General features: G+C 41.0%; 4 protein-coding genes across 4 annotated transcripts; 3 read left to right on the plus strand and 1 right to left on the minus strand.

The window, feature by feature from the left end:
• Positions 1-1,691: 1,691 nt before the first annotated feature.
• Positions 1,692-5,308, minus strand: p2rx2 (purinergic receptor P2X, ligand-gated ion channel, 2). The gene is made up of 12 exons (XM_069683596.1): positions 5,142-5,308; positions 4,480-4,615; positions 4,291-4,362; positions 4,100-4,175; positions 3,921-4,017; positions 3,001-3,081; positions 2,728-2,881; positions 2,434-2,564; positions 2,231-2,321; positions 2,091-2,156; positions 1,931-2,008; positions 1,692-1,790 (listed from the first exon to the last, which is right to left on the minus strand). Exons 1-12 carry the CDS (start codon positions 5,306-5,308, stop codon positions 1,692-1,694), a joined length of 1,248 nt encoding a protein of 415 aa, XP_069539697.1.
• A 686-nt stretch (positions 5,309-5,994) lies between these two features.
• pes (pescadillo) lies at positions 5,995-12,252 on the plus strand. The gene is made up of 15 exons (XM_069682855.1): positions 5,995-6,124; positions 6,353-6,432; positions 6,909-7,062; positions 7,358-7,467; positions 7,868-8,039; positions 8,158-8,247; positions 8,553-8,669; positions 8,861-8,938; positions 9,112-9,201; positions 9,844-9,974; positions 10,107-10,232; positions 10,662-10,846; positions 11,051-11,193; positions 11,296-11,454; positions 11,878-12,252. The coding sequence occupies exons 1-15, from the start codon at positions 6,101-6,103 to the stop codon at positions 11,950-11,952; spliced, it is 1,734 nt and encodes a 577-aa protein (XP_069538956.1). The 5' UTR covers positions 5,995-6,100; the 3' UTR covers positions 11,953-12,252.
• A 1,546-nt stretch (positions 12,253-13,798) lies between these two features.
• On the plus strand, positions 13,799-18,749 carry gal3st1a (galactose-3-O-sulfotransferase 1a). The gene is made up of 3 exons (XM_069683364.1): positions 13,799-13,858; positions 16,226-16,376; positions 16,523-18,749. Exons 2-3 carry the CDS (start codon positions 16,249-16,251, stop codon positions 17,670-17,672), a joined length of 1,278 nt encoding a protein of 425 aa, XP_069539465.1. The 5' UTR covers positions 13,799-13,858; positions 16,226-16,248; the 3' UTR covers positions 17,673-18,749.
• Positions 18,750-20,555: 1,806 nt separating this feature from the next.
• lztr1 (leucine zipper like post translational regulator 1) lies at positions 20,556-27,538 on the plus strand. The gene is made up of 19 exons (XM_069683752.1): positions 20,556-21,164; positions 21,251-21,313; positions 21,401-21,457; positions 21,551-21,630; positions 21,719-21,827; positions 22,112-22,195; positions 22,280-22,337; positions 22,429-22,568; positions 22,666-22,867; positions 23,093-23,203; positions 23,328-23,420; positions 23,547-23,642; positions 23,916-24,105; positions 24,197-24,366; positions 24,548-24,831; positions 25,270-25,419; positions 25,929-26,034; positions 26,155-26,235; positions 26,658-27,538. Exons 1-19 carry the CDS (start codon positions 21,013-21,015, stop codon positions 26,772-26,774), a joined length of 2,343 nt encoding a protein of 780 aa, XP_069539853.1. The 5' UTR covers positions 20,556-21,012; the 3' UTR covers positions 26,775-27,538.
• Positions 27,539-27,654: the final 116 nt, after the last annotated feature.

Here is a 27,654-nt window from a genome sequence, read left to right on the forward strand (position 1 = left end):
CATTGAGCTGCCCGTGTGTCTGTTGTGGTTTATGTGACCTGAACTGATCCAACCTCACCCACATTTATCCTTTTAACTCACAGTGAAACACACAAGCCCTTGTCGAATGCTGCTTTATTGCAAGTTGCATAATCGTTAAGTGGCAATTATGAAGCTAATTTTGTTAGAGTCCTATTCTTGTGGTAAGGATTATTGGAGAGCAAGGACCCTATTTTCTCCTCGGGCAAATACATCACATTTATGAGAAGCTAAAGATGCTCAAAAAAACTCGAAATAGTATGTGGCTGACCGTATCAGGTTGATGATGGTGATCTAATTTATTTTGGATAAGTCTACACATTTATTAGGTTGTTAACGTCTGAACATTTTAACAGCAAAGACATATAAAGAGGAGGCATTTCTGGCTCGTTGTGAATACATTTTGTGCTGTAGTTTAATGTGGAAGAATCTTTCTGAGGTTGGGGATTTTTCTTGAGCAAGTCTGCTTTACAATGATCTTAACACATGCATCTCCATCACTTTAACCTCATTGGCCCACGGATGACTCACTTTGCCTGCTGATGGGTGTCTCCCAGACGAGTAATCACATTGCAGACTCTGATCTGAGGCACTATTAGATTGGCTTCTTGGAGCCTCTCACCGGCCAACACTGAACATGTAGGTTGATAGATGAAGGAATGAAAGCACTCAGACGGCCTTCGAAATTATTTACATTTTCAATCATTACAAATCTTCGATCAGACACTTTAGACCTTAGAGGAGAAATAGATTAACATACTAACGACTTAAAGTTAGATAAAACATTCTTCATTTCGTTTTCTTTTAAGTTATAAACATCAGTTCTAAACTGACATGTCACTCTCCATCGTACTCCGCCATTCATCATGGTAAACAATTGACCCATTAGACTTCATCTTAAGTCGTTTTTTCACCACTGACATTTGTATTGCTCTCAGCGTTGCAGATGGATTCCCTCTTCCCCACAATCTTGTTAGAGAAACCATTTTATGGGAAATGTCAGTGTTATTTGATTACAGCTCATCGGCCTCCTCGTGCGCTGCCTGCCAGTTTCCCCCTGTATCCTCTCGTCATGCTGAACACATCGGGTTGAGAGACGGAGGAAATCAATCAGAATATGTTTATTTTTCGAACATGGAGTGCCTTTTTATGTTTGTAATAATGCAGATGTATGAGACAGAAGATAATTGTTGGATGATACATGATAATAAACTTAATATTAATTCTTAAGTTGATAGAGACAGACATTTACTGCATTCAACATCTGCAATACACGGATATAAACAGGCATCATTTGTGTGGTTGTGTTCTAAAAATGCTATCAAAACGTTTTTTACATAATGAGGAAAAAACACATTTTCTTAGAGGCATTTTTCTTAAATCTAATCAAGTGACTGAGAAACAATTGCATTGCTGTAAATTTGGGGTCCATCAAGGTTAAAGATGATATATGAACTGAATCTGCAGCACAGGCTTTGAGAGAACCAGCTGTTTGTCAGAAGACGTCCTCTGTGTCTGAACTTCTCTGTCTGTTTATTTCCACGGGCCACAGTGTAGCGGTCGCAGGTAGTCCATTACTGAGCTGAGAAACCTCTCAGAGTTGTTGCCACAGTCAGCTGGAGGAGGAGAGTCCAAACTCTTGTCCAGTTGTGACGGGGGCAACTGTGACGACATTAAAGCGGCACACCTTCTGACAGGTCTGAGAGGTTTGAGCTGAAGCTGTTGATGTAGCTGAGCTCTGTGGGGATGGGGACTGTCGGCTCCTTGATAACCTGTGGAAGACGGATATCCTTCTTTGACTGAGCCAACATGAACAATACAATTAAATCCTTGACGACAGTTTCACCAGACTGCCATGAACATAGATAAACCCATATGTCTTTAGGTTGTATACATGACGCTTATTACTCACCTCATCAAACTTTCTGTCACTGTAGACTTCATTCTTGTCAATAAACGTCAGCATGATCCAGTCACAGATTATAGTACACTAGAGTGGTGACATACAAAGAAAAACAGGTGCATAAAAGAGCACAGTCTAAAGATATGAAAGGAACATATAAATTACTCACAATCCCAACTGAAGTCATAGCAGTCACTGTGCTGATGATGGTCGGGATGGGACTGAATTTACCAGCCTAAACAAAATAACATGTTAATAACATATCACAATAAACTGGAGCGAAACTGTAGGGATGGAGTATCTACTTACATGTCCGTGAACTATGACATCCAGACGGATGCCAAAGGCCTTGATAAGTGTCCGAGACTGTACCCCGTCCTTACTGTAATATTTGGCAAACCTGGACAGTTATACAGAAATCACAAGGGTTAATGCTGGGAAACTTACCACAGGCCGGAGCGGCTATAACTGTTTTTAAACACTGAAGAAAGAAGGTCAACATTTGTGTTCACCTATAATAGTAACCAGAGTTGGCCTGATCCTTTCGGAGATCAAGACGACGGAAAGAATAAGTAGGTTTACAGTTGGAAGCATCCAAATCGAGGTTACACTTCCAGTTGATGAAAACCCCTATCACTCCTCCCTGAGTAAAAACAGCGATAATCATATAAACAATGCAACCATATCTCAGCATAGGCCATCGTAACACATCTCTGTGCCATCATTTAAATACCATATGACTGTTTGTGCTGTCCATAATAAGACATGTGTAAGAATATCATCTTTTTTGCAGAAGTCATACTTACAGTCCTGCAGAGCTCAGTGAAATTCTCCCTCGCCTGGTTTGCGATAAAGCCCAGGCGAAAGTTTGGACAGTAGGGCTCCTTCTCCTCATCATATTGACATTTATTGAGGTATTTCTGCATGTTGCGCTTGTTAGAGGCATCTTTGATATTTCCCCTGTAAGAGACAAGAGCAAGAGATATCTGCAGTTATCCAAGAGGTGTGGGTCCAGTGTGTCTGTCTGTGGTTTTGTGTGTGTGAGTTTGTGTGTGTGTGCATGTGTGACGGTAATCTACCTCAGCACTTTAAATCTGGGGAAGTGGATCGAGTTTCTGATGAACACAGTGAAATTGATGGCCTCCACTAACGCTGGTTCTCTGTTGAAGAAACGAAACAATATATTCTGCATCGGTTGGTTTCAGTTTAAACATGCTTTAGCAAGTAGCATCTACTAGTTAAGTTACATACTGACATTGTTTAATCCAGCTTCTTGGGTAGATTTGTGACCAAGCAAATATTAACTGACATAGTTAATGTTCTCCTTTAATGCCCTTACTGTTGGAGCAACGGTATCTTTCTTGTGACTGTAGATTAAAGTATTTCTTGATTAAAAGTGTTTTGCTAACAGTTAACTGCTAACCACTAAGCTAGCTGAAAGAAGCTAACGTGCATCCTGATCTTACGTTCTATGCACAGTAAGCTGTCCATTTATTGTGGACCATTATATTTACACTTACACTTTTACTTTACTTTGACTATTTGTGTGTTTCCTAATTTGTTAGTGTTTTTTTGTTGGTGGCTAAATGCTGATCTGAAATTGTGACTCTCCCATGTTCCGTCATTTCAGTTTCATTGTCATCTCATAATCCATCCAAGACCACTATCTTTATAGCAGTGGTTCTTAACTTCTCAGCCTTGTAACCCCTTAAAGAAAAGCTTAAACAAGTTGGGGTCTTGGGATCCCTTGCCACAGGTTGCAATTCAACAATGCAACTAAATACTGACTTGTCCTTCCTTCTTTTAAGAGCCTGAGGATTTAAAATGATTCAGTAATTCACAAGCAAAGAATTAAAAGCTTGAGAATACAAATAATATTCATATATTATTGCTGTAATTTTCCCCCCAGATAGACTATGGGTCTATCTTGGCATTGCCCTCTGCATGATCCAGATAAAGAATAAACAAAACTTAACAGAATTTCCATCATCTTTCTTACCGCACTACAGCGTACTCCTCAATAGGACACCAGGTTTGGATCTCACAAGTTTTGAAGGTGTGGTTGTAGTACTGAACACATCTGCCGGTCCTTCTGCCTGCAAGAAAGTATTACAAAGATATAAAAAAGACTGACCAGTCAAGCTAGAAGAAAGATTTAGTAAGGGATAAAAACAGTACCATGACCATCAAAGTCAACCTCTCCCTGGACACAGTCAGAGTCTGTCTTACAGTTGGCATTGGGAACCTCGAAATGCTGACAGGAAACAGGACAGATGCTCAGTAATAGGAGAACAAAGGTGCTTTGCTTTTACAGAGTTCTTGTACAAAGTAACTGTTATTGTATTAGAAGGCTGTTGTTGACCTCTCACCTCAGCACAGGTTCCTTGCTTCTGATTATATGTCACTTCTCGTCTCAATATCGTGCTAATCACATCACCACCCTTTGAGGGAAATGCCATAAACATTTCATTAGTCACTTTGGCATTAAGACATAATGATAATGACAGAGTATAGGAGGTAAGTCCTTCAATGCATTTCAGCATCGGTTCATTGTTTACCTCTGAGGGTCGAGCGTACTCCACAGTGTCCAGGATATCATCTCCATGAACTGCTGAGCCTTTCATGAGCGTGTAAACTGAGCTCTCCGGACGGGTTTCACTCTCTTGGTAGGCTTTCTGACTTATGAAGACATACCTTCAGGATGATAGAACAGACAGACCCAATATCACATTTTCTGTGATGACGTCAAGTTATATTGGAGGTATCACATTACCCAAGATCTGTTCAGCGCTCTTTGCTGCAACCAGGACGGACTAAAAGATGACACACTTCAATTATGTAATTCAAGACTCATCTAAGAAATAATGTGAATTTGAAACAATAAGATGAAAAATAATATAACAAATTAAAGTCTGCGAGAAACGTTTCGCCTTAATTCAAACAACATGCCTCATAAGGGACAGATTGATGAATCAATTATGCAGTTTTTTTGTTTCCATTTAATTGCACTTGGGAAGCACTTCCTGCCCTCAAAACTGCAGTTTATGGGTTTGAGAATTTAAAGTCGCAGTACATTTCCTTTTTCCTTTTAAGCTCCTTTTACAGTAAATACAATTACATACTTCACTTTAACCTTTAAAACACATGATGTTAACGCCTTTCAATGTGATAGATTGTTCCTTTAAGACAGTGAGCATGCAATATCAACAACGAAACTTACCAGATGAAATAGGTGATCACAAAAAACTGAACACCTCTGTATATGACTCCAAGAGTTCTGTTTTTAACCACCATCACTTTAGGTGTCTCATAGTCCCAAAAGCTAAGAAAATAATCCTTTATAAAGTCCCGTAGGCCCATGGTGAACTGATGAAATGCTTCACTCATATCCGATAGAGATTGAAAACTAATTTTTCGAAGAATCTATCTCTCTGTAAAGAGCTCTTTTTTTATCTGAAAAATACTTTTCTTTCTCCACTCTCTGCTCCTGCTCAGCTCCAGTCTGCATCTCTCTCAAACATCCCTGGAACCCACCAGAGAAAGGGAGACGTGAAGGGGGTGGGGCTCAGATGTGGTTAAATCATTCTCTTTTTTTCACTTCAGTTTATTCTGATGATTGTACACGCTTTATGTTTGATCAACTTCAAATTTAAAGAAGTAATTCAGTTCTGCATATGAACTCAATTTGTTGACATTTTTACAACAACAACATTTGCCTCTAACTGCCACTGAACATTTTTTTCTTATTAGGTTGAAAATTTGTATCATATTGCTCCTTGTGTTGTCTGTATTATTTTATTATAAGTATTATTTATTTTTATTCTAGTTATTACAACTTATTTTGGAGGCATTTGTGCTTACAAAGTAAACGCAGAAATGCAATGTGTTGACATATATGCATGTCAAATGTAATGGAATATACAAAACACTAACATACAATAAACGCTTACACAGTTACAGTGAGGTTTGTTTTTTTTGTTACCTGTTTTTAAACAGGCGGAATAACGGCCGACCTTTAATTTGGGTCCTAGAAACTCTCCGCCTCCTCCGCGCATGTCAAACGACACGTGCATCGTCTGCTTGTGTTGGTGGACAGCGTTGCGTGCCTATGTTAGCTGCTTAATTTGAGGATTAATTAATTTTCGTAAACTTGTGTGGGGGGTCAGATATCATTTGTAAATGGGAGGTCTTCAAAAGAAAAAGGTAAGAGTTGACTTAGGATTACTGTCAGGCTACACATTAAGTACCGTAGCAACCTAGCTAGCTATTTCGCTAACTAAGCTAGGATAGCTAGAGCTTGTTTTTCTTAAACAGTATATTCTGTTGCGTGCAGATGAGCTTTTGAGATCAAAGCACCTGGTTTACTTGTCCATGAATTAAAGTATTATGTATTATGTGAGCTTAATATGATTGCCTGTCCTTGTTTTCCAGTTTGAGAGGGGCTCTGCCACCAACTACATCACCAGAAACAAAGCTCGTAAGAAGTTGCAGCTGAGCCTCCCAGACTTCAGGTAACTTAACCTTGCTGCTTTTAATGATTGGGCGACATGGATACAATCTTGTACCATGGTGTCTGTGGTTTTAAGTCCATCTACACGTAGTTGCCGATCTATTAGGTACAAACAGAAAAAACTAATGCAACAGTAAACATTATGCTATATTTCATAATTATGTGAAGTCTATAATGTTCTTCTGTTTTTGTAGAAACTGTCTTAGGCTTGTATTTATTCAAGTTTATGCCCACTGTAGTTTGATGCTTATGATTTTTTGTTACATTACACTGGGAGGTGTTCAAATTATTATCACATGTATATCAAGGAAGGAGAAATAGCAGAAATACCTACTAATATATTGCGTTGCTCAACTATTTTAGTACAACATTGTGTTAATCATTGCAACTACAAACACTAAGTACTATATCATGTTGCCCAGGTCATAGGAGCAGAGCTCTGTAACAGATGAATAATTCCTGATCTCTGACTTTCAGGCGACTGTGCATCCTTAAAGGCATCTACCCTCATGAGCCCAAGCACAAGAAGAAGGTGAACAAGGGCTCTACAGCTGCGAGGACCTTCTACCTGCTCAAAGACATCCGCTTTCTGCTGCATGAGCCCATCGTTGGCAAATTCAGAGATTACAAGGTATTACATGTACATCTTGCCTGTCTTTAATATTAAGTTTAACACCTCACATATCGTTATAAGTGACTTTTGGTTTTGTTTTTTTGGGAAAGATATTAGTTTGTCTGTTTTTAATTGGTTATACATTACCTCCAATATGAAGAAAAACGTTTTTTTTTTAACTCAATGGAAATTAAGTCTCTCAGTATTTTTTCCGTGTTTGTATTATAGGGAAATCTTGTAGCTTCTCTGATGATGTTCTCTGAATAATGATGTTAAGATGTGAACACTTTGTAAATGTGTTTTATCTTAACAGGTATTTGTGCGCAAGCTTAAGAAGGCCTATGCAAAAACAGAATATTCTGCTGTGGAGAGACTGAGGGAGAATAAGCCGACCTATAAATTGGACCACATCATCAAAGAAAGGTGAGAGAGTGTTATTCTCCACACTCAACATTGGAGGGCGTCGTTTAGCTTTACTGACTCCAGACATATGTACCTTGGCATTGGTAAATCTTAGTTTTGTGTTTTAATGATGGTGTTGGAGATTGCCGTCTCACACACCGGTCCAAAATCTCCCATATGTGTTAAAATAAGTTTAGATCTGGTGATTGTGAAAGCCATAGTGTATGATTCACTCCATTTTCATACTTAAACCATTCAGTGACCCCCTCAAAATCTGTAATAACAAAACATTACAGTTACCATGTAGACGTGTAGTGGGTATCAGAATGATTTCCAAGCTTTATTAAATAGCACGACATAGCCTGTAATAAAAGGTAGTACGTTTTATTCGTTGTCTAACTGGAGCTCCTTTTTTTGCCAGGTACCCGTCCTTCATTGATGCCCTCCGTGATATCGACGATGCCCTGTGCATGTCCTTCCTCTTCTCCACCTTTGCCCGCACTGGAAAATGTCACGTTCAGACAATCCAGCTGTGCAGACGCCTGACCGTGGAGTGGATGAACTATGTGATCACATCTCGTGCTCTCAGAAAGGTGCAGCAACCATCTCTGTTTGACATATACATACAACGGAGGGAGGGGGTAATTGGTGTGTCGTGAGTTTACTGTCCTCTGTGCTGTAATGATCCTAACACCTGTCTGTTCATGATAGGTGTTCATCTCCATCAAGGGAATATATTACCAGGCGGAGGTGATGGGACAGCTCATTACATGGCTGGTGCCATATCAGTTCTCCCATGATGTAAGTGAATGATGAAATGCCGCCCATAGTGAATATGCTGATAATAAGAACTTTTGTACTATTAAGAGATTACACCGTTGACACAGCTCTGTCAGCATTTGGACCTATCACAAATAAAAAACAGTGTGGCCGTCATACACAAGAAAATTGAAGGCAATGTTGCCAGATTGAGGAAATATTCTCTGTTAATGTGAATTGCTGTTGAAAGTTTCTGGGCTCTAAAAATGATAAGTTATTATGTTTGCAGTCATCTTAATTAATTTTACCAATGAGACTCCAGTAAACACTATTTTTTACTCTTTTAGCACCCAACAGATGTCGACTACAGAGTAATGGCAACTTTCACAGAGCTGTACACCACCCTCCTGGGGTTCGTCAACTTCAGACTCTACCATTCCCTCAACCTGCTCTACCCACCAAAGGTACATATAACTTATGAGCTTTATTTATGTGACAGTTACTTCCAGATGGTGCTAAAGACAAAATGTATATTGCAATAATTGTAACATTGTTTTCAAACAATCTAAAATGTACAATTGTTGATACTGCACGAATACAGCAGGGATTTTGTTCACACACATGTACACTATAAATGTCCTCCCTCCTTCTGCAGCTGGAAATCAAAGCAGAGTCGGACCTGAAGGAGGAGGATGAGGATGACTATGCCATGAATTCTGAAAGCTACTTAGAGGTGAGACTTGTTTAAATGTTATAGTTGTTTACTTTTACTTTACTTTACTTTTATAGTAGTATTGTAAAAATCAGGACAATGCAAACGTCCTACATTAATCTGGTTATTTAAGTGTTGATGTAAATAATAAAGTTTGGGATTTTTGTTTTAATAGTCTGTTTTTCTTTTGGCAGAAACTGTCGGCTCTGAGTTCCAGCCTGGCGCGTGTCGTTTCTACTGCAGAGGAGGAGGAGGCCGAGCTCGACCAGTTTCCAGTTGAAGGGGTAAGAAAAGCAGATCATAAAACAGGAGTCACTTGTTCTCGCCTGTTTTAAAGCTGGTGAGAATGTGACATCATAGACAAAATCCAGCCGTTGATAAACTAATTGGTCTCTGAGGGCAGAAGTGAGAGGTCACGATCTTTGTCAGAGGAGTCGCAGCGTTTTAAGGTGTGAGACTGGGGACTGCAGCTTCATGTTTGGTTACTAAGCACGAGATGTTTCCAAGCTTAACTACCCGACTTACTGCCTGTTCTCAGCTATTGGCCTTGTACCAACTCAGGGAGTTTCCAGGAACCCCGAAACGTTTTTAGGAGCTCAGTTATTTATATCAACACTGTAGTCTGTGCTGCTGTTGGAACATCTGTTTTAGACCTAACAAAAAGATGTGAGGTATTTGCTGTTGAGAAACTATCATCAGGCCTAATGTTAAATGTTATTGCACTTGTACTTGCAAGTACTTTCTCTCATTTGGTACATTAAACCATCTACAAGTGTTTGTTGGTACATTTTGAGAATGATATCTTCCATAGAAAGTCTTTATTGCTGAATCTGAATTAAGTTTTTCATGCCTTCTTGTGACTAAGCATTATAAAGCACCTTTATAAAAAACGTAATGAATGTTTTCCGTTGTAAATGTTTCTCCAGGAGGACATAGAAAAGATGGAGGCCAGGGAAAAGGAACAACAGCAGCAGGAGGCTCAACAAAAGCTTTTTGTGGGGCTCAAGTTCTTCGTCAACAGAGAAACGCCCAGAGAGTCGCTGGCCTTTCTCATCCGGTGAGTGAAAGCTGCTGCACTAAGAATCACAGGACGGTTTTACAGGGTCAAATAAAAAAAACATGCGTATAAAGCTAACACTGAGGCAAAGCTTTTTCACTATGTGTGAACTCAACTGCTGCTTTGTTCCAGGTGTTTTGGTGGTGAGGTGTCCTGGGACAAGTCTGTCTGTATTGGGAGCACGTACGAGGTGACCGATGAGACCATCACACATCAGATTGTTGACAGACCCAACATCGAGAAACAGTACATCAACAGGTAAAGGGTGATGAAGATTTCATCACATTTTCTTCTTTTTACACGAGAAAAATCTCTTTATGCAACTGGTGTATTTGCAGCATTTAGTCTGAATCTTAAATATAGGAAGTCTCTGCTGAGTGATTGAGCTCCTCTCATTACCATACATCTTACAATGCCTCCTTTCAGAATTGTCTTTCAGCTCTTCATTCAAAGCAACCCTGTTCTTCATAGATCATGTCCTCTGTCTTAATTTAGCTCTGTAGTTTCAAAGAATCATGTCACTTTCATCACGACTTCCTACTTATTCATTTCTTAAGCAAAAGCAAAGAAACGGACCTTATATGATACTGAGAGAGGTGCTTTTTAGTTCGTATCAGATTAAGGACAAAATAAATGTGTCAAATGAGATTTTCTTCTTATCTTTTCCTGTGTCACTATTTGTCGTAGATACTACATCCAGCCGCAGTGGGTGTATGATTGTGTCAATGCAAAAATCCTCCTGCCTGTGGAGGACTACTTCCTTGGAGTGACTCTGCCCCCTCACCTCTCTCCCTTCGTGGAGGAGAAGGACGGCGACTACGTGCCCCCCGAAAAACTCAAGATCATGGCCTTACAGCGGGGAGAAAAACCTGGTACGAATCAACGTTACTCATACAGTGCCAAAAAAATCTTTATATATAACTTTAGCTCCATTTCTGAAGATTTAATCCCAAACGATACTTTTTATATTGAGTCGTCACAACATTCATACTACATACACTTTGAATTTAACCTCAAACCTGAATGTGATTTTTAGTAGCTAGGTGCATAATTTTTATATTTTACCTCCATCACAGCCACTGAACAGGAGGAAGAGGACGAGGAAGAAGAGGAAGATGAGGATGAAGAGGAGGAAGACGACAACGAAGAGGAAGATGAAGAGGACGAAGCAGAAGAGAAGAATCTCAAAAAGATGGAAGAACAAAGATCCCAGGGCAAGGTAAGACACTTGTGATCCCCTTCTCTCTATATCCGTGTTTTTCCCGTTTGTACATCCAGGTGGAACCTTTATAAACTCCTCTCCTCCTTTTACTGTCTGCAGGTCAAAGTGACACCTGGCAAGGTAAAGGTAGAAAATCCAGAGCGCTTGGAGCAGGAGGAGAAAGCGGAGGAGAAGCGTCTGGCCATCATGATGATGAAGAAGAAGGAAAAGTACCTCTACGACAAGATCATGTTCGGAAAGAAGCGAAAAATCAGAGAGGTTTGTCCCACTTTCTTATTGATTGAAAATGGATTCATGTGCAGATAAGTCTGTTTGTGCAGCCATGTGCACAGATAACATTCTTAGCAGTGGATCCTGTATTTTCACAATCAGGTGTCTTATCTGAGAAAGTTCAACAGTTTTGTAAAGCTGCTGTGTGTTCAGTACATTCAAGCCCAGCGGTGACCCCTGAGTTCACCGACCTCTGAAACACCTTTTTAGTTTTTAAGCAGCTTTTTATTTCCTTTTTAACAAGTAGAAATGTTTAGTACAAACACATATTCAGAAACACAAAATAGGCACACATGCCTCAATATGCATATGTAGTTCCCATGAACAGGACATGGGGCAAGTATTAAATTACAGGGGACAACTTTTTCAAATCTGTAAAATGCCGTAACTTCTTTCATTCTGCTCTTACAGGCTAACAAGCTCGCTGCCAAGAGGAAGGCTCATGATGATGCTGAAAAATCCAAGAAGAAAAAGGCCAAAAAATGACTCGGTTGATGTATTGTATCAGACTGACTTTATGTATTTAATGTGCATCAGGTGTCATAAAACCTGTATGTGCATTAGAGATATGAGTGAGTTCCATGCACCGTGGTGTGGGTGCATTGACTCAAGCTGAAATGCAGGATGTTGTTTATGCTAACTGTAATTAATAATGTATAAGTGACTGTTTTTCCTTCTTGTTGTTTGTATGAACTCTTCTCCATGACATACGATATTTCTTGTACTTTATTTTGAAAGCTGTACTTAAATTGGTCTGTATTTTAAAGTAAATAGTCGAAGTATTAAGCCTGTTCTATTGAGGTTTCTTTTCTTTGGTTACCTGATGTTTGGCTTTAAACGAGCAGATCGGAGATGAGTTTCCCTCGGGCATCACTTCCCACAGCTGTGACTGCATCAGAGCAGATTCACAAAACATGCAAATATTGTACTAGACATCCTACAGGACCCAAAGTGTCCACAGCTGTGCAGTGGGCGGAGGCTGAGGTCACTGCTGCTGTTCTTGGTCCGTCTTGCTTGATTGATTTGTCCGCACATGGGCAGTGGGTGTTGATGACGAATAAGCAGAAGCCCCTCTGCCCTCTTGAGACGCTCCTGCGATCATGTCGGGCCAAAGGCCAGGCTAGTCATGCCGTGCTCTCCTCAATCTCCTCATTCAGTTTGTGACACTCTCTCTGCCTCCCCCCTTCTCACCCTGATCTGCATTCCACGCCTGCCCACCCAGTTCGGTTCTCAGCCTGGCACTCTGGGTGCCTGAGGGCAAAGGCGCGCCCTGCTCAACAAAAGCAGTGTTGTGCCGTGGCATGATGTGTGTGGGATGAGCAGCACGAATCCAGTGAGTAAGGGGCCACAGTGAGGAGAGAGAGAGAGAGCTCAGACTTACTGTAATGTGTGAGGCATTAGCACCACATATTGCTACATCCTGCCTTACAGAGCCAAATAGACTGTCACACAAGTTGAATGTCCATTTGCTTCTCTATTGACATGTCTGATGTCCTGCATGCGAGATATTGAGAATGCAGTCACACATGCATAACAAACTATTTACTGCAAAAATCAGAACCTGCAGGTCACAGAGTTTAAATTTTGAGCACTTTAAATGCATGAACTGCAGGAAAAAAAAGAAAATAATTCATCCTTTATAAATGAAACATGCGTGTGCAGCTTTATCGCCTGATAGTCCAGACTGTGTAGGTCATAAAGTTTGTTTGGATAATGATCTGATCCGTGTGTAACATGCAACATCTGTCCTGTGTATACATTCCTCCTGAAGCAATAAGCATTTCAAACAATACAGACACAGCAGTCTCGATCAAGTGGTACAATCGGAGCCTTTGTGCTTCTGCTTTCTGCGTTTGTTCTTTTTATGCTGCTTTCCACCCCTCCTGTCAGCTTGCAGCTCAGACTCCAGTGTCCACACTCAATAGCCCTCTGTATGGAGACAGAATAGGGACTATGCAGCCTCCCCTCCTTTTTTTTTTTTTTACACTCACTGACATGCTCGTCCCCTGACAGAGAGTTGACGTCACAGGTGGCTAGATGAGCGTCCCTGCAGTGCTTTTTCAGCGAGATCAGTTTTGGAATTGAAAGTTGAGGGAGGGGAGAAGGCGGGGGAGGCAGGTAGCCCGGGGCATCAGGTGTGCATGCAGAGGGAAAGAGGAGAAGAGGAGCAGCAACCAGATGAATGAGCTCAGTAGCCCTGGACATTTGATAAGGGCAGCGCCGGACTGTGCAGGTTCTATAACAGCATGTGCATGTCGAGATCAGACATAAGAAGAGCTGCAGGAGGGAGATCGACTTGTTTTAATCATCTGGAGCTGGATGCAAAGGGAGGAGACGATGCAGACGGACGAGGGACACTTTCAGTAGTTTCTCTTTGGATTCATGTATGAAGGTAAGAAAACATCCTACAGTCTTTTGATTGAATTTTGCTTTTCTCCTTAATTATATCATTTTATGATCTGTAATACTGATAATTGTCTTTCTATCATAGTTTAGAAAAAACAAGAAATACTTGAGACATTATACATAAAAAGCCTTAAGTTACATGAAATACTGACAATGAAAACAGCTTAAAAATCCTAAATGTACTTGTGGTTACTCTTAAATATTACATTTCTACTGCTTGCTATATTATGATAGTGATCCTATTATACCACAACAATAAATAAGTCTGTCTTTGGGTTTGATGTGTAGCCAAGGTAGGCTGTGATATTGCCTGGAGGAAGTTCTGATGTTTAATTGGTGCGACAACATTGCAAGATAAAGGATGAAGTCGAACAAGGAGACTTTTGCAAGCACAGGATGAATGGCACTTTTTGCTGGAGACTAAAGCAAACAATAACAACAAGCTTAAAAAAAACAGCCTTTTATCTGTCTGATATAGATTTCAGGTTTGGAGCTTTTGCAGGCAACAACATAAAAAACAATTTGCTCCACATTTCCCGGCCGAACTGCTCCACCTGAACTCGCCTCGTCCTCAAATGTCTCCCAACAGAGCGGCTTCTGATGGCAGAGAGAAAGCTCCCTCTCATGCCTCCATAATAGCCCCTTCATGGGCTCCAGACAAAGAGCAGAAACAGCCCATTTAGCTGTGTTTGGAGAGTAATGCTTGAGCGATGATAAGACTAAAATGTAACTCTACAGTTCACATAGCTCACACAGTAACTCCAGCGGATATGAGCGCTAAAGATATCTACACGAGCCATGACCCAGAGCTGGACCAAATCCAAAGATGAATTATAAATGACTCACTTGACACCAAAAAGAGACTTCATACTTAAGACTGTATTAAATCTTGATTTCAAAAGGGTAAAGAGGCTGTAACACTAACAATGAGCATGGATTCATTAGAACTCAGTGAGCGATTTACCAACATGATCATCGTGTTCTAACTTAAGCTGATATAAAAAGATGTACCATGCACCATGTGAGATAATGTGCAGCACACGGATGTAAAATGGAAAAAAGAAGCTTTAATCTCACTGAAGGGAAGACAGCGTGTTGTTGCCTATGATTTGCGATGGTATTAGACAAGTCTTCACCATTCAAACTCTACAGTGTTAGCAGAAGTAGCATTCATTTGCATCTGTGAGGCAAATATCAAAACATCATAGGTCGTTTTAGAGATGTCGCATAAGTTGAAGTCTATAATTAGCCAAACAATGGTGTGAAGAAGAGAATTAAACGTCTAAAAGAGACGTTAAGTCTGTAAACCTCTCAGATTGTTTGAGGCCCAAAAGGAAAATAGATTTATCATTTCATAAATAAAGCGAAGATTAGAGAAAAATATAAGAAATTAATATAAGAACTTTTTTCCCTCCCCTCTTTTAGTCATCTCACGACCTCTCAGATTTATCTTGTGTGTTTACAGCTGCATCTCCTGCAGATAGAGGTTGAGCATCTGCATACCGCCTCTACCAGGAGCTGTGCTAATTAACAACAAGCTACCCAACCAATGACACACACAGGTGGAAAATACTCTTTGTTCCTGTTTTTAAAAAAGAGAAAACTCAGTTGAATTTTGACATAAGAGGTTCAAAAAAAATATTGTGGTCTACAGAACATCTCCTGCTCTGTAGGCGGGTCACACTGGTCCACTCGCTTTAAATTCCAGGTGGTATGTGTCACTTTGTTACCTGTGTAGCTGAGTCAGCAGGTGGCTCGTCTTACCGTGGTCTGCGGGGGGAATACGAGATCACTTTCCACAGAGATGCATTATTTATTTTGTGGGGCAGCTGAGGAACACGCACATAACATATAGTCTCAAGTCTGTCATTTTGTAGCTCGGCATATAATTTTACCTAAAGCCTCTGTTTAAAATGTGATGAAGTGGACAGCCAAGTGAAGTGAGGGTGACTGTGAAACGGTATCAAAGTGAGCCTCCTCTGTGGCTGAATATTCTTTAGCATCTTTAATTATGGTGCAACAGGTGACAGCACTGTAATCGACAAGAAATGACAGCTTTTGGAGCAGCCATTAAGTTGTTTCCAAAATGACTGGGTGCATGCAGCATCACACAAAACAAAAGACTTGTTCTTGTTATTGTCTACTCCTGCAGAAACCAGAGAGCAAAGATTGTAATCTGTAGAGTACACTTGAACTTATCTTGAAGTAACCGTCTAAATCATTCAGGTAGCATCAATCAAATGTTGTCATCGTGTCCACAGGCCTCTTAAGAGCAGACGACAAACTGTTCCAACAGATCTGGGCTTTCTGGTAGAAAATGCTCACCATGATGATGATGTTCTGTGTTTTTAAGGTAATCCTTGATCCTGCTGGACCATGATGGGTAAACAAGGCAGGCAGTGGAGGTCCATGTGCAAAGGCCTGGTCCTGGGTACCCTCCTGACCAGCTGCATGATCCTGTTGTACTGCCTCTCCACCCCACAGATCCACCTCAGTCTGCCTGAGTAAGACTCATTGCACTGCTGTACATGCATCTGTGGATAACACAACATAATAATAACATCATAATATTCTGTGAGAAGACTGAGCTGCTACTAAACTTTATCACCACATTCATTATATGATTGTTTCCTTGTTTTCCTCTCTGTAGGGTTCCAGTGCCGTACTCCTGCGCCCACCGTCCATCCCAGCTCCACCCCAAACCCTCCACCAACATCTCCCAACAAACCTCTGGTCAGTCCTGCACTCCTAAAGTCGACATCATGTTCATGAAGACACACAAAACAGCCAGCAGCACCTTCCTCAACATCCTCTTCCGCTTTGGAGAGAAGCACCGGCTCAAGTTTGCCTTCCCCGACAGCAGGAACGACTTCTTCTACCCGTCTGTTTTCCAGCGCTCCCAGGTGAAAGACTACAGACCTGGAATGTGCTTTAATGTGATCTGTAATCACATGCGCTTTAATGCGAGCGAAGTGGCCAAGCTGCTACCTCTGGACACGTCCTACATCACTATCCTGAGAGACCCTGCTGAGCTCTTTGAGTCGTCCTTCCACTACTTTGGCCGGCTGGTGCCTTTTACCTGGAAGATACCAGGTGATGACAAGCTGACTGAGTTTCTGCGTGACCCAAATTACTACTTTGATAAAGAGGGCTTCAACTCTTTCTACCTCAAGAATCTGCTGTTCTTCGACTTTGGACAGGACAACACTCTGGAGCCGGATGACCCGCGGGTAGACGAGGGAATCAAGTTCATTACAGGGCGCTTTCAGCTGGTCATGTTGGTGGAACACTTCGAGGAATCACTCATCCTGCTCAAGGACGCCCTCTGCTGGGACATGGACGACTTGCTCTTCTTCAAGCTTAACGCCCGCAAAGGCTCCACTGTGTCCAAACTGACCCCTGAGCTGAGGGCCAGGGCTCTGCAGTGGAACGCTATAGACTGGAGGCTCTACCAACATTTCAACCAGACTTTTTGGAGGAAAGTCGACAAATATGGAAGGCATCGGATGGCTGAGGATGTGGCAGAGCTCAGGAGGAGGAACGCGGAGATGGCATCCATCTGCATCGAAGGGGGTCAGGCTGTAGACGCCGGCAGCATCCAGGAGACAGACATGCAGCCGTGGCAACCCATCGGAGAGAAGTCCATCATGGGTTACAACCTGAAGAAGAATGTGGACAAGGCACATCGCAAGTTGTGCCGCAAGATGTTGATGCCGGAGCTTCAGTATTTGACGGAGCTGGGGGTCAACCTGTGGATCACCAAGCTGTGGGGCCACGTCAGAGACATCATTAACTGGTGACTAGAGATGTGAGCACGAGGGGCCAATTCAACTCTGATAGACTGATAGGACTGTGTGGCTGATGGAGTGAAAGGTTAAAGGTTTAAGTCACATTTCAATCCTAAAACTTGTCTCGTTTTGTTGAAATGTATACACTGTATTGGCCTTTCATTATGTTGTCTACTGTTATGTTTCTAAAAGGTGCTTAAGAAACTTTTAAAAAAGCATAGACCTCACAATCTACAAATACCGCAGTGAACTACACGCATATGAGGCCCAGTGGTGTTTATGTTTGTGAGTCCATTTTCAGAAATGTTCTTCCTCTCAGATGTGAGCTTGTTATGAGCGAATAACGGACTCAAGACTAATTGTATGAGCCCTTTAATGGAATAAAGACAAGTGTTGCTATTCCTGCAAAATAAATAAAGTTTGAAGACATGGAAAGAATTTAATTAATTAATTGAATGCTCATCTCTTTGGGTTGAATAATTGAAATACAGTTGTGAAGAAAGTGAATGTAAGAATTAGATCTCACTTTATGGTCTATGGAGGACAAAATCAGCCAAAATTAAAAAGATAAAGAGCGATACAGACCTTCCTAATGGCTGACATTTTCACTCGTCATAACAGGGAAAGCAGAGGTTTAACTACTAACAGTCATGATCACATTTGTTGCAAGACCCCAGAACTGCTTATTTTGAAGCAAATGTAGCTGACGTAATCTGCTTTTACTGCAGTAGCAGTGTTAAACAATACCTGAGTATGTTTACACAGCCCTGTTATCGTAGAAATAAAGGGAGTTAAACTGATCTTTCCCCCTGTAAATGCTCACTATCACTTATTTACTTAGTATTTTTTGTCTGTTTACCTTAACACATATTTAATCTGTATTTCTATGCATTTCATATTTTGTGAATTATTTTTGATCAGTGTTTTGATTTCAAGTTTAATCTATCTGTTATTTACTGATTTTGTCCTCCATACACCTTCCCATTTTTCCGGGCAATATGTGATCATCTTTGTACCTTCAAAATAAAAGGGAAAACTACATGTAATGTTGCATGTATTAAATGTCCTGTCTGATTCATAAAATTGAGAGCTGCCACTCCATCTGTGACTGTTTTATCCTCATTTATGTCTGTTTAATAAGAAGCAATTTTATTCTTGGTTAATTGTGTATGATATGACATCACAACATCTAAAAATAAGTTGAAAAACATCTCATAATGAATTCTAAGCTTAATCCTAAAGGCAACTGGACTTGGTTGAAGTTCTTGAAGACGCTTCACCTCTCATCCGAAAGGTTCTTCAGATCCAGCTCCTCAGGTCAGGACTCAGCTGTCCACCTACATCTGAAGGACAAAGGACACTCCTTTGGGGACAGCAAGGTTCACATCCTGCCCAGAGAAGACTGTTGGTTCGAAAGAGGTGTGAAGGGAGCCATCTATGTTAAGTTGGAAAAACCATCCTTTAACAGAGGTGGTGGCCTAAGACACAGCCTATCAACCACTTAGAATGCAGTGTTGAATTATCTGCCCAAACAGGATCATGTGATCTTAACAACCCATCAACACCAGTGGGTACAAATGACTCTCAGTGATACTGCATTCACAGCGCAGGTTAACAACTCACCCTTGATTACACATCTATTAGCAATGACCTACAGAGGCTTATGTTTGTAGCTCCTTTGAAGACGCCTTTCGGATGAGAGGTGAAACGTCTTCAAGAACTTTGACCAAGTCCAGTTGCCTTTTGGATTAAGCTTAGAATTACCATGACCTGGATGACTGAGAACCTTCACATACACCTCATTATGAATTTATGGACCAAGATTAAGCGACCAATTTTTGGGTCTGTTTACCATTTTTGGCAGGGGCACTTGTGAATGAAACAATCTAAGAAACTGGTCCTGTTAAGATTAGTTTGGGATGCAAATAATACACACATACATTAGTTTTGACATATATCAATATGAAGTACCAAAACAAAGTTATATCAAAGTAATTTTTTACACCTGTACAACCTCACAGACAGGATTGGTGTGTTCATCAAGAAACTTTTATAAAAGACCAGTATAATTTTGGAGACAAACTGGATTTTAGTGTGATCTGAAGCATCATCCTGCCTGTCAGTGAGCCACCTTATTCATATAAATAGAGAAGGTGTATGTGATACATGTGACTACGTGCCAGCAATAAAGTTAAACCCCCAACTTAAAAATGGGTCTACAAAGGTTTTTTATTATTATTATGCAGACATTTCATTGGAAAATCACAGGTGTTAGGCCTTGTGATTGTAGCACAAGTGCAGGCACACATTAAGCAGTTCTTACCATGTCAAGTCAAAGTCTTTGCTGTGAATGAGACTGTGAATTGACGGTCACTGCTAGTGTTTTTATGTAGGTGGTGTATAAAAAATAAAGAAATAACAGTAAACACGCATTAGTTGATATAAAGTGGCTACAGTGGGAGATGGTTTGAGTCACTGATATGAGCTTTAGTGACACACACAAATGGTATGTTTAAACTGTACCTTGATTAGAAACTGATCAGTATATAAAATCAATATTAAAAATATATCACGTAATCTACTTTTCATTTATCATTGCTTTACAGATGAAATTGGTGTTGCCAGGTTTTGCAAAATCCCCCTGTCTAGTTCATAGTAATTCTATGATCTATACTGATTTTAACACTTTTAAGTGTTATACTCATGTTGTATACTTTAAATACAACATATGTGGTTAAATACATTAAGGGTTACATTCATATTTTATTAAATTGTAGTCTCTCTTTTTTTTTCTCCTTTTTTTTTTTTCATCACAGGAAGTGAAGTCCTCATCTCGCTCTCAGTCGGGGGCGTGGTCGGCGGCTGTGTTCTACAATGACAGCGCTATTGTTTTGCTAGTTTAACGTTAGTTTTGAGGCTAATGGCTCGCTAAGAATTCATTTAGTTGGCATTTATACAAGCAGAAGTAACCGGTTAAAGCATACTTTTCAGTGTAACGTGACCGGTTTTCAGTTCATTCTTTATTCTCTGCATGTTAGCTGTTTGTTTTTGCATCTCAGCAGTGGCAGGAAGCTAACTAGCTAGCTAGCAAGGGCTAGCTATGAGGCTAGTGTCAGTGATTAGCATCGCTAGGAGTTAACTGCTAGCCGCAAGACCATGCTCCTCTAAAGTAGATAAAGCGGATTTTAGTTTTATTCAAATAGTAAATTCCAAGAAGAGACGGCTAAGTAAGCAGTGGATCAGAAACAGTTCAGTAAGCTCTTATGTTAGAGCATAAACGATGGCGTTAGCTGTGGATGTCCCTGCAGATGAGTGGCCCTGAGGAGTGATTCAGCTGCATGAAGAAGCAACAATGTCCTGCAAATCAACCAAAGTAGCCCCGAGTGTTGATTTCGACCACAGTTGCTCCGACAGCGTGGAATATTTGACGCTAAATTTTGGCCCTTATGAGACTGTTCATCGATGGAGAAGACTGCCTCCATGTGATGAGTTTGTTGGTGCAAGGTAACGTGTTGACAGATGAGTAGGTGCAGCATTATCTGACTCTATTAGCTGTCATTTATTTACCCTCAACTTTATGTGCTCTATAGGCGCAGTAAGCACACTGTTGTGGCATACAGGGATGCCATTTACGTGTTTGGGGGAGATAATGGGTGAGTAGCACAGGCATGTTTCCTTGTTTCCCTTTTTTCTAATTGTCCACAGCATCACATGTATTTATTTCTTGTGTCACCTAATAGGAAGAACATGTTGAATGACTTACTACGCTTTGATGTGAAGGATTGCTCATGGTGTCGGTAAGATTGCAACAGTGCACCTTAAATTATCAAACAACAGTAAATCTATACTGTTCAGTATGGTTTATTTTCTGTGTTTGATATTCACCACAGAGCCTTCACCACTGGAACTCCACCGGCTCCCAGATATCACCATTCAGCTGTCGTCTATGGCAGCAGCATGTTTGTTTTTGGTAACTATTTCAAGCTTAATTTCTTCATAATAAAATGTCATTTATAACATAAATTGATGCTTCAGTGCTTGACTTGTCCTTTCTCCAGGGGGCTACACTGGAGACATTTACTCGAACTCAAACCTGAAAAACAAAAATGACCTTTTCGAGTACAAGTTTGCGACGGGGCAGTGGACTGAATGGAAAGTGGAGGGGAGGTAATGTATTTTTTAAGATGATTGAGTTGTGCTTCTGGGATATATTTTTTGAAAAACATTGTTTTAAAGCCAGTCTATGACTGATATAATAAGTAAATATGGAAATGATTGGTATGTACATTGTATTATGCTTTTAAACTAGTGGGGAAAAAAAGAACAGTTGTCACTTAAAAACAGGTTTTAACAATGGTTTAATACTTTTTTTTTCATGAATACTTAAAAGCCAAAAACTCATCCAGTAAAATATCAGAGTCAAGCCCTGCTCTCCTTTGTCTCTGTCTCAGCTTGCCAGTGGCCAGGTCTGCACATGGGGCCACAGTGTACAGTGATAAACTGTGGATATTTGCTGGCTATGATGGGAATGCCAGGTAGGTTTGCCGTCATTTTAACTTCATCACAGTGAACACATTGTTTTTTGCATATAATAGTGACAGATATGTCCCCATGTGCAGGCTGAATGACATGTGGACCATCAATCTGCAGGATCGAGAACACGCGTGTTGGGAGGAGGCCAGTATAATTAATTTAAATATACAAGAACCTGGAAAACATCAACAACAGTACTAGTTACCATCTCTGTCTGCTCTTTTGTGTCCATCAGATCGATCAGAGTGGTGAGATTCCTCCATCCTGCTGTAACTTCCCTGTAGCCGTATGCAGGGACAAGATGTTTGTGTTTTCTGGTCAGAGTGGAGCGAAGATCACCAACAACCTGTTTCAGTTTGAGTTTAAGGGTCAAATGTGAGTTCACCCTTTGCTTGTGCCGGTAACTTACTTAAGTCACTAATCCTGTATTTTCCAGTGTTGGATGGGACAAATCATTGCTCCATCTTTTCAGGTGGACTCGGATCCCGACTGAACACTTACTGCGGGGCTCCCCTCCACCTCCGCAGAGACGCTATGGCCACACTATGGTCGCCTTTGACCGCCACCTGTATGTATTTGGAGGTGCTGCTGACAACACCCTGCCCAACGAGCTGCACTGCTACGATGTGGACTCTCAGACCTGGGAGGTGATCCACCCCAGCATGGACAGCGAGGTGAAAACCTACTGTATTTACAAACAACTGTGTCAGTGGACAATGGAAGTGCTTTAAGGATACAACAGATATGTTTTGTTGCCTGAATTGCCTGAATTCTAAACAATAACACGTTGCTTCTTTCTTAACAACCGTACTGTACTTTTAACTAACTGCATCTAAATCCTCAACTACAAAGTCTGAAGCATTGATTTTGAATTTTTCCTTACCCTGTTCATCCTCCAGATGCCCAGTGGAAGACTCTTCCACGCTGCTGCTGTGATTCAAGATGCCATGTACATCTTTGGAGGAACTGTGGACAACAATGTGCGCAGTGGGGAGATGTACAGATTCCAGGTGAGCATCAAACAATCAATCATTTTTCATCATTTAGACTGTGGTCAAAAACCTTTCCTGTCTAAATAACAAGATTAGTTTCAGCTGTTATGTGCCTCTTAAAATCACTGTTTTCTTCTTGCAGTTCTCCTGCTACCCAAAGTGTACTCTCCACGAGGACTACGGCAAACTGTGGGAGAACCGTCAGTTCTGTGATGTAGAGTTTATTCTGGGCGAGGTGGGGTTTCATGCTCTGAATGTAACTGACACCAAAACTGCTGAATTAAAAACTACAAGCTGTATTTCACATTAACCAGCTACAAGGATTTTCCATCTGTTTGTTTCCTTGTTGTGTTGTTTACAGAGGGAGGAGAGAGTCCTGGGGCACATCGCCATAGTGACTGCAAGATGTCAGTGGCTGCGGAAGAAAATCCTGCAGGCCTGGGATAGGCAGCGACAGGTCAGAGACATGCAGCAAGCGCACTACACTTCCCCAGAGACAAGAGAAGATGATCGGTGTTGTCCGAAGATATTTTATACACAGGAAAACCAACAACTACTTTTTGCCCTCGAATCCTATACGAACACATACATATACAAACCTTTTTTTCAGTAGATACATATATAACAGATGTAACAGTGTGAGGCGGCTGTTATAGAGGGACCTCAGATGGAACCTTAAACAAACTGTTTCATGTTAAAGTGTTATATAATCCTCCGTCTGTGTGTGCAGAAGTCTAAACAGGAGAGCAGTGAGGAGAGTGACGATGGGGCAGCTGGAGGCCCTAGAGATATCCCAGCATTCAACAAGCCATCAAGCACTCGGCTAATGCTAGAGGTAGCCATCAGGGAAGCGGAGGCACAGCCTTTTGAAGTCTTAATGCAGTTCCTCTACACGGACAAGATCCAGTACCCACGCAGAGGTACCTCTCTTGTTTTAGGTTGTAACTGAAAAAATCCCCAAGAGAATCTCCAGAAACTGATAATTTGTCCTTTCCTTGATTTTCTCTGTAGGTCATGTCCAGGATGTTCTTCTAATCATGGACGTGTACAAACTGGCTCTTAGTTTTAAGCTCTCCCGCCTGGAGCAGCTGTGTGTGCAGTACATCGAGGCATCTGTCGACCTGCAGAACGTCCTCAGTGTTTGTGAAAACGCCAACAAGCTACAACTGGACCAGCTCAAGGTACATGTGGATTAGAGTTTAAGACGGACTTAACACCAGCAGCAAATCTCATTTTCACTGCCCTCAAGTGGTTAAACATCAGTACAATAAATGTTGTACTATAGCTTAGTAAAGTAATACTCTGGAGCTTAGATGCTAAGGAAAGACAATCTTAATGCTAACAAAAGATTTCTTCCTGCAGGAGCATTGCCTTAATTTTGTGGTGAAGGAGTCGCACTTCAACCAGGTGATCATGACGAAGGAGTTTGAGCATCTGTCCACCCCGCTGATTGTGGAGATTGTGCGACGAAAGCAGCAGCCTCCTCTACGGCTGTACTCAGATCAGCCTGTGGATATCGGGACCTCTCTGGTCCAGGACATGAAAGCCTACCTGGAGGGAGGCGGCCTGGAGTTCTGTGACATTGTCCTGCTGTTGGACGGACACCCACGACCTGCTCATAAAGCCATACTGGCAGCCAGATCCAGGTAAAGAATACACAGGTTTAATGATAGCAATGATAATTCCCTTTTTTCTTCCTTTCTACAATTGATTGTGATTCAAGGAGATGCTTCTAACTGTCAAAAGAGGGGAAAAACACATTCAGCCTATCTGGGGTCAGTCTGTCGATCAGGTTTAGATCTCTTTGACAGGATTTGAGGCATTTGGAGAGAAGTTAAATGTATTCTTTTTCTTTCCTTTTGTGGTGTAAGGTTTGATCATTATCTTATATTTATAACAATTTTATTGTATGTGTAGATTGTTTTTCACTGTATACCTTTTTATACTTAATTATAAATGTATGTTATGAGTTTTAATGCATTTTGCATCATGTGAAAATGTGATGAAATAATTATAATCTAGTTATTAGTAATTAGTTATATGTTATATGACACTTTCCAACATCTAAAATGTTTACTCCTCAGCTACTTCGAGGCGATGTTCCGCTCCTTCATGCCCGAGGACGGTCAGGTTAACATCTCCATCGGCGAGATGGTTCCTAGTAAGCAGGCCTTTGAGTCCATGCTGCGTTATATTTACTACGGCGACGTCAACATGCCTCCTGAGGATTCCCTGTATCCTTCTTAAATTCAGACATTATTATACCAGATAAAAGTAATTCCCAGGCAGAGAACATTTGTAAATTGAGTGAGAATAAATTATGTAACAGGCACCATCCTTTGACGAAGGCGCAAGCTGAAATGGGAGACAGCTTTTGTTTTGTTAGTAGCTCACCAAACCAGAGGTTAAGCATATGCTAAAAACAAGTTATGTTTCGTTATAAACTGTGGGATGAATGTCTTTATTAGTGTAAGAGGTGTTTAAATTAGGTAATGTAGATCCATAAAAATGTTAGTTAGCATCTAGTGGCCATTATAGGAACTGCATCTTGAACTACATCTCTTCATGTCAGCCCATCTGGTCACTGCTGTTAAAAGACACCATGCAAGGAACAAAATATAGATTCTGATTATTTCATTAGTGTCATGATTTTCTTTTGATGTGTTTATGTCTAATTTATAAGACATTTTCAGAGGAATGTAACAGAGTATGGTTTTTCACCTCCTTGACCTGTGACCCTCAGCTATCTGTTTGCTGCTCCGTATTACTACGGCTTTTCCAACAACAGGTTGCAGGCGTACTGTAAGCAGAATCTGGAGATGAACGTCACTGTGGAGAATGTCTTGCAGGTATTTATGTTTTTACTCAGAGGGGAGCCGTGACCTAAATTCGACGATGCTCTTTACTTGACGCTATTTTTTTTCTGTCTGAGTGAATCATCTCCTCGCTTACTGTGTCCCCCCCCTCAGATTCTGGAGGCCGCTGATAAGACTCAGGCTCTGGACATGAAGAGGCACTGCCTGCACATTATTGTCCACCAGTTCATTAAGGTGGGTGGGCTTGTATCCGGAGCACTGGGGGTTTGCTGCCCACTCGCTGCAGCTGAGCTAACCCTCTAGGCCCATCTTCTTTGCGGGACACTGACACCTGTTGGCCTCCTGGTGGATCACCCTCCATCTTCTAAGTAGAGAGGAGACTGTTTACAAACCGGCCGGCTGTACAAGCACCTCCTCACGTAGCGCCGAGGGTCATAGTGCCACTCTGATTATTGTTTGTTATTCAAAGGAACAGCGAAGAGCTCAATTCTCACCCTCTGCAGTGTTTCTGTTATCTTCCCTCTGTTTATCTTCATTTTTCATGCATGAGCGATAAACTGCTGCTTATTCCTCATTTTACTCTGTTTGACTCACTATCTTGTCTTAATTTATGGCTCATTTTTGTTTCTTTTTTTGCTCTCCTCCCCTTCCCAAAGGTTTCCAAGCTCCCCAACCTGCGGTCTCTCAGCCAGCTGCTGCTGTTGGACATCATTGAGTCTCTAGCTACACACATATCAGACAAACAGTGTGCTGAGATGGGCTCGGACATTTAGGATGACACCAAAGCCGGCCTCTTCTTTTTCTCCTCTTTCAGAAGCCATACATCTCTGCTCCGCTTACTTCTCAGTCATTCCCTTTTCTACAACACACAGGACTTTTCTGTGTTGCATATCCGAGCCCCTTTATGTATGCTTTTTATTGGAGAAGTATTAAATCGTCCTCTCATCCCTGCAATGAAATCAGAGAAGAAGAAACCAGGTTCTAGCTCAGTTAGCATTAAAAAAAACTCCCTTTTATGTTAGTTAAGCGATTATTTATTTTAATTTGTCTGAAAAAATGTCTGCAAGGCTTTGTTTTGTTCAGTGTTGTTACTGCATCGTTTAATAGACACGCAGTGGACTGTGATAATTCATACTCAAGACACTATAGAAATATTCAAGTGGTCCCCTCAGCTGTCTTTCTTTAAGTTATCTGCTCGGATACTTAATCAAAGTGACCTATAAAATGATTATTTATCTCCATCTGTATTCAACACTTGTATTACTCTCCGCTCTGACACAGTTAACAAGCCTGGTTTACATGTTGTAAGGAATCAAAATCATTATATGGAAGAAACAGAATGTATGTTTGTCCCAAAGCTGTTTGTTTACTATTATTGTAACCGTGGTCACACATCTTTGTGATACTAATCACCATTACTAACGGACGAGCTTTCTGTATCCTACATTATACCAATGTATATTTAGCAACATCAGTATGCTGTCATTAAATATTTACCCACATGGGTTACATGTATTTAAAGCCTTAATAAATCGTCTCGTACAATATTAGTCATGTTGTGAGTCTCCGTGTCTCCCTGTGCTCACAGGACCAGCAGAGGCTGAATTCACCTGACGATTATTTCATCGACTTAAAGTAACAATCTCAGGTAAT

The sequence above is a fragment of the Semicossyphus pulcher genome, unplaced genomic scaffold (assembly GCF_022749685.1).
Source record: "Semicossyphus pulcher isolate SPU_LCO1_2020_fin unplaced genomic scaffold, fSemPul1.0.p SCAF_6, whole genome shotgun sequence".
Lineage (NCBI taxonomy): Eukaryota > Metazoa > Chordata > Actinopteri > Labriformes > Labridae > Semicossyphus > Semicossyphus pulcher.

Coding starts and splice junctions, on each gene's coding strand:
- p2rx2 (XM_069683596.1), bottom strand. CDS start 5,308: ATGAGTGAAGCATTTCATCAGTTCACCATGGGCCTACGGGACTTTATA. Junction 2,322..2,433: donor AACTCTGGTTACTATTATAG/GTGAACACAAAT, acceptor ATAACTGTCCAG/GTTTGCCAAATATTACAGTA. Junction 1,791..1,930: donor GTGACAGAAAGTTTGATGAG/GTGAGTAATAAG, acceptor CGTCTTCCACAG/GTTATCAAGGAGCCGACAGT.
- pes (XM_069682855.1), top strand. CDS start 6,101: ATGGGAGGTCTTCAAAAGAAAAAG. Junction 8,040..8,157: donor CATCTCGTGCTCTCAGAAAG/GTGCAGCAACCA, acceptor TGTTCATGATAG/GTGTTCATCTCCATCAAGGG. Junction 9,975..10,106: donor TCGCTGGCCTTTCTCATCCG/GTGAGTGAAAGC, acceptor GCTTTGTTCCAG/GTGTTTTGGTGGTGAGGTGT.
- gal3st1a (XM_069683364.1), top strand. CDS start 16,249: ATGATGGGTAAACAAGGCAGGCAGTGGAGGTCCATGTGCAAAGGCCTG. Junction 16,377..16,522: donor ATCCACCTCAGTCTGCCTGA/GTAAGACTCATT, acceptor TCCTCTCTGTAG/GGTTCCAGTGCCGTACTCCT.
- lztr1 (XM_069683752.1), top strand. CDS start 21,013: ATGTCCTGCAAATCAACCAAAGTAGCCCCGAGTGTTGATTTCGACCAC. Junction 21,314..21,400: donor GTGTTTGGGGGAGATAATGG/GTGAGTAGCACA, acceptor GTCACCTAATAG/GAAGAACATGTTGAATGACT. Junction 25,420..25,928: donor ATGCCTCCTGAGGATTCCCT/GTATCCTTCTTA, acceptor TGTGACCCTCAG/CTATCTGTTTGCTGCTCCGT.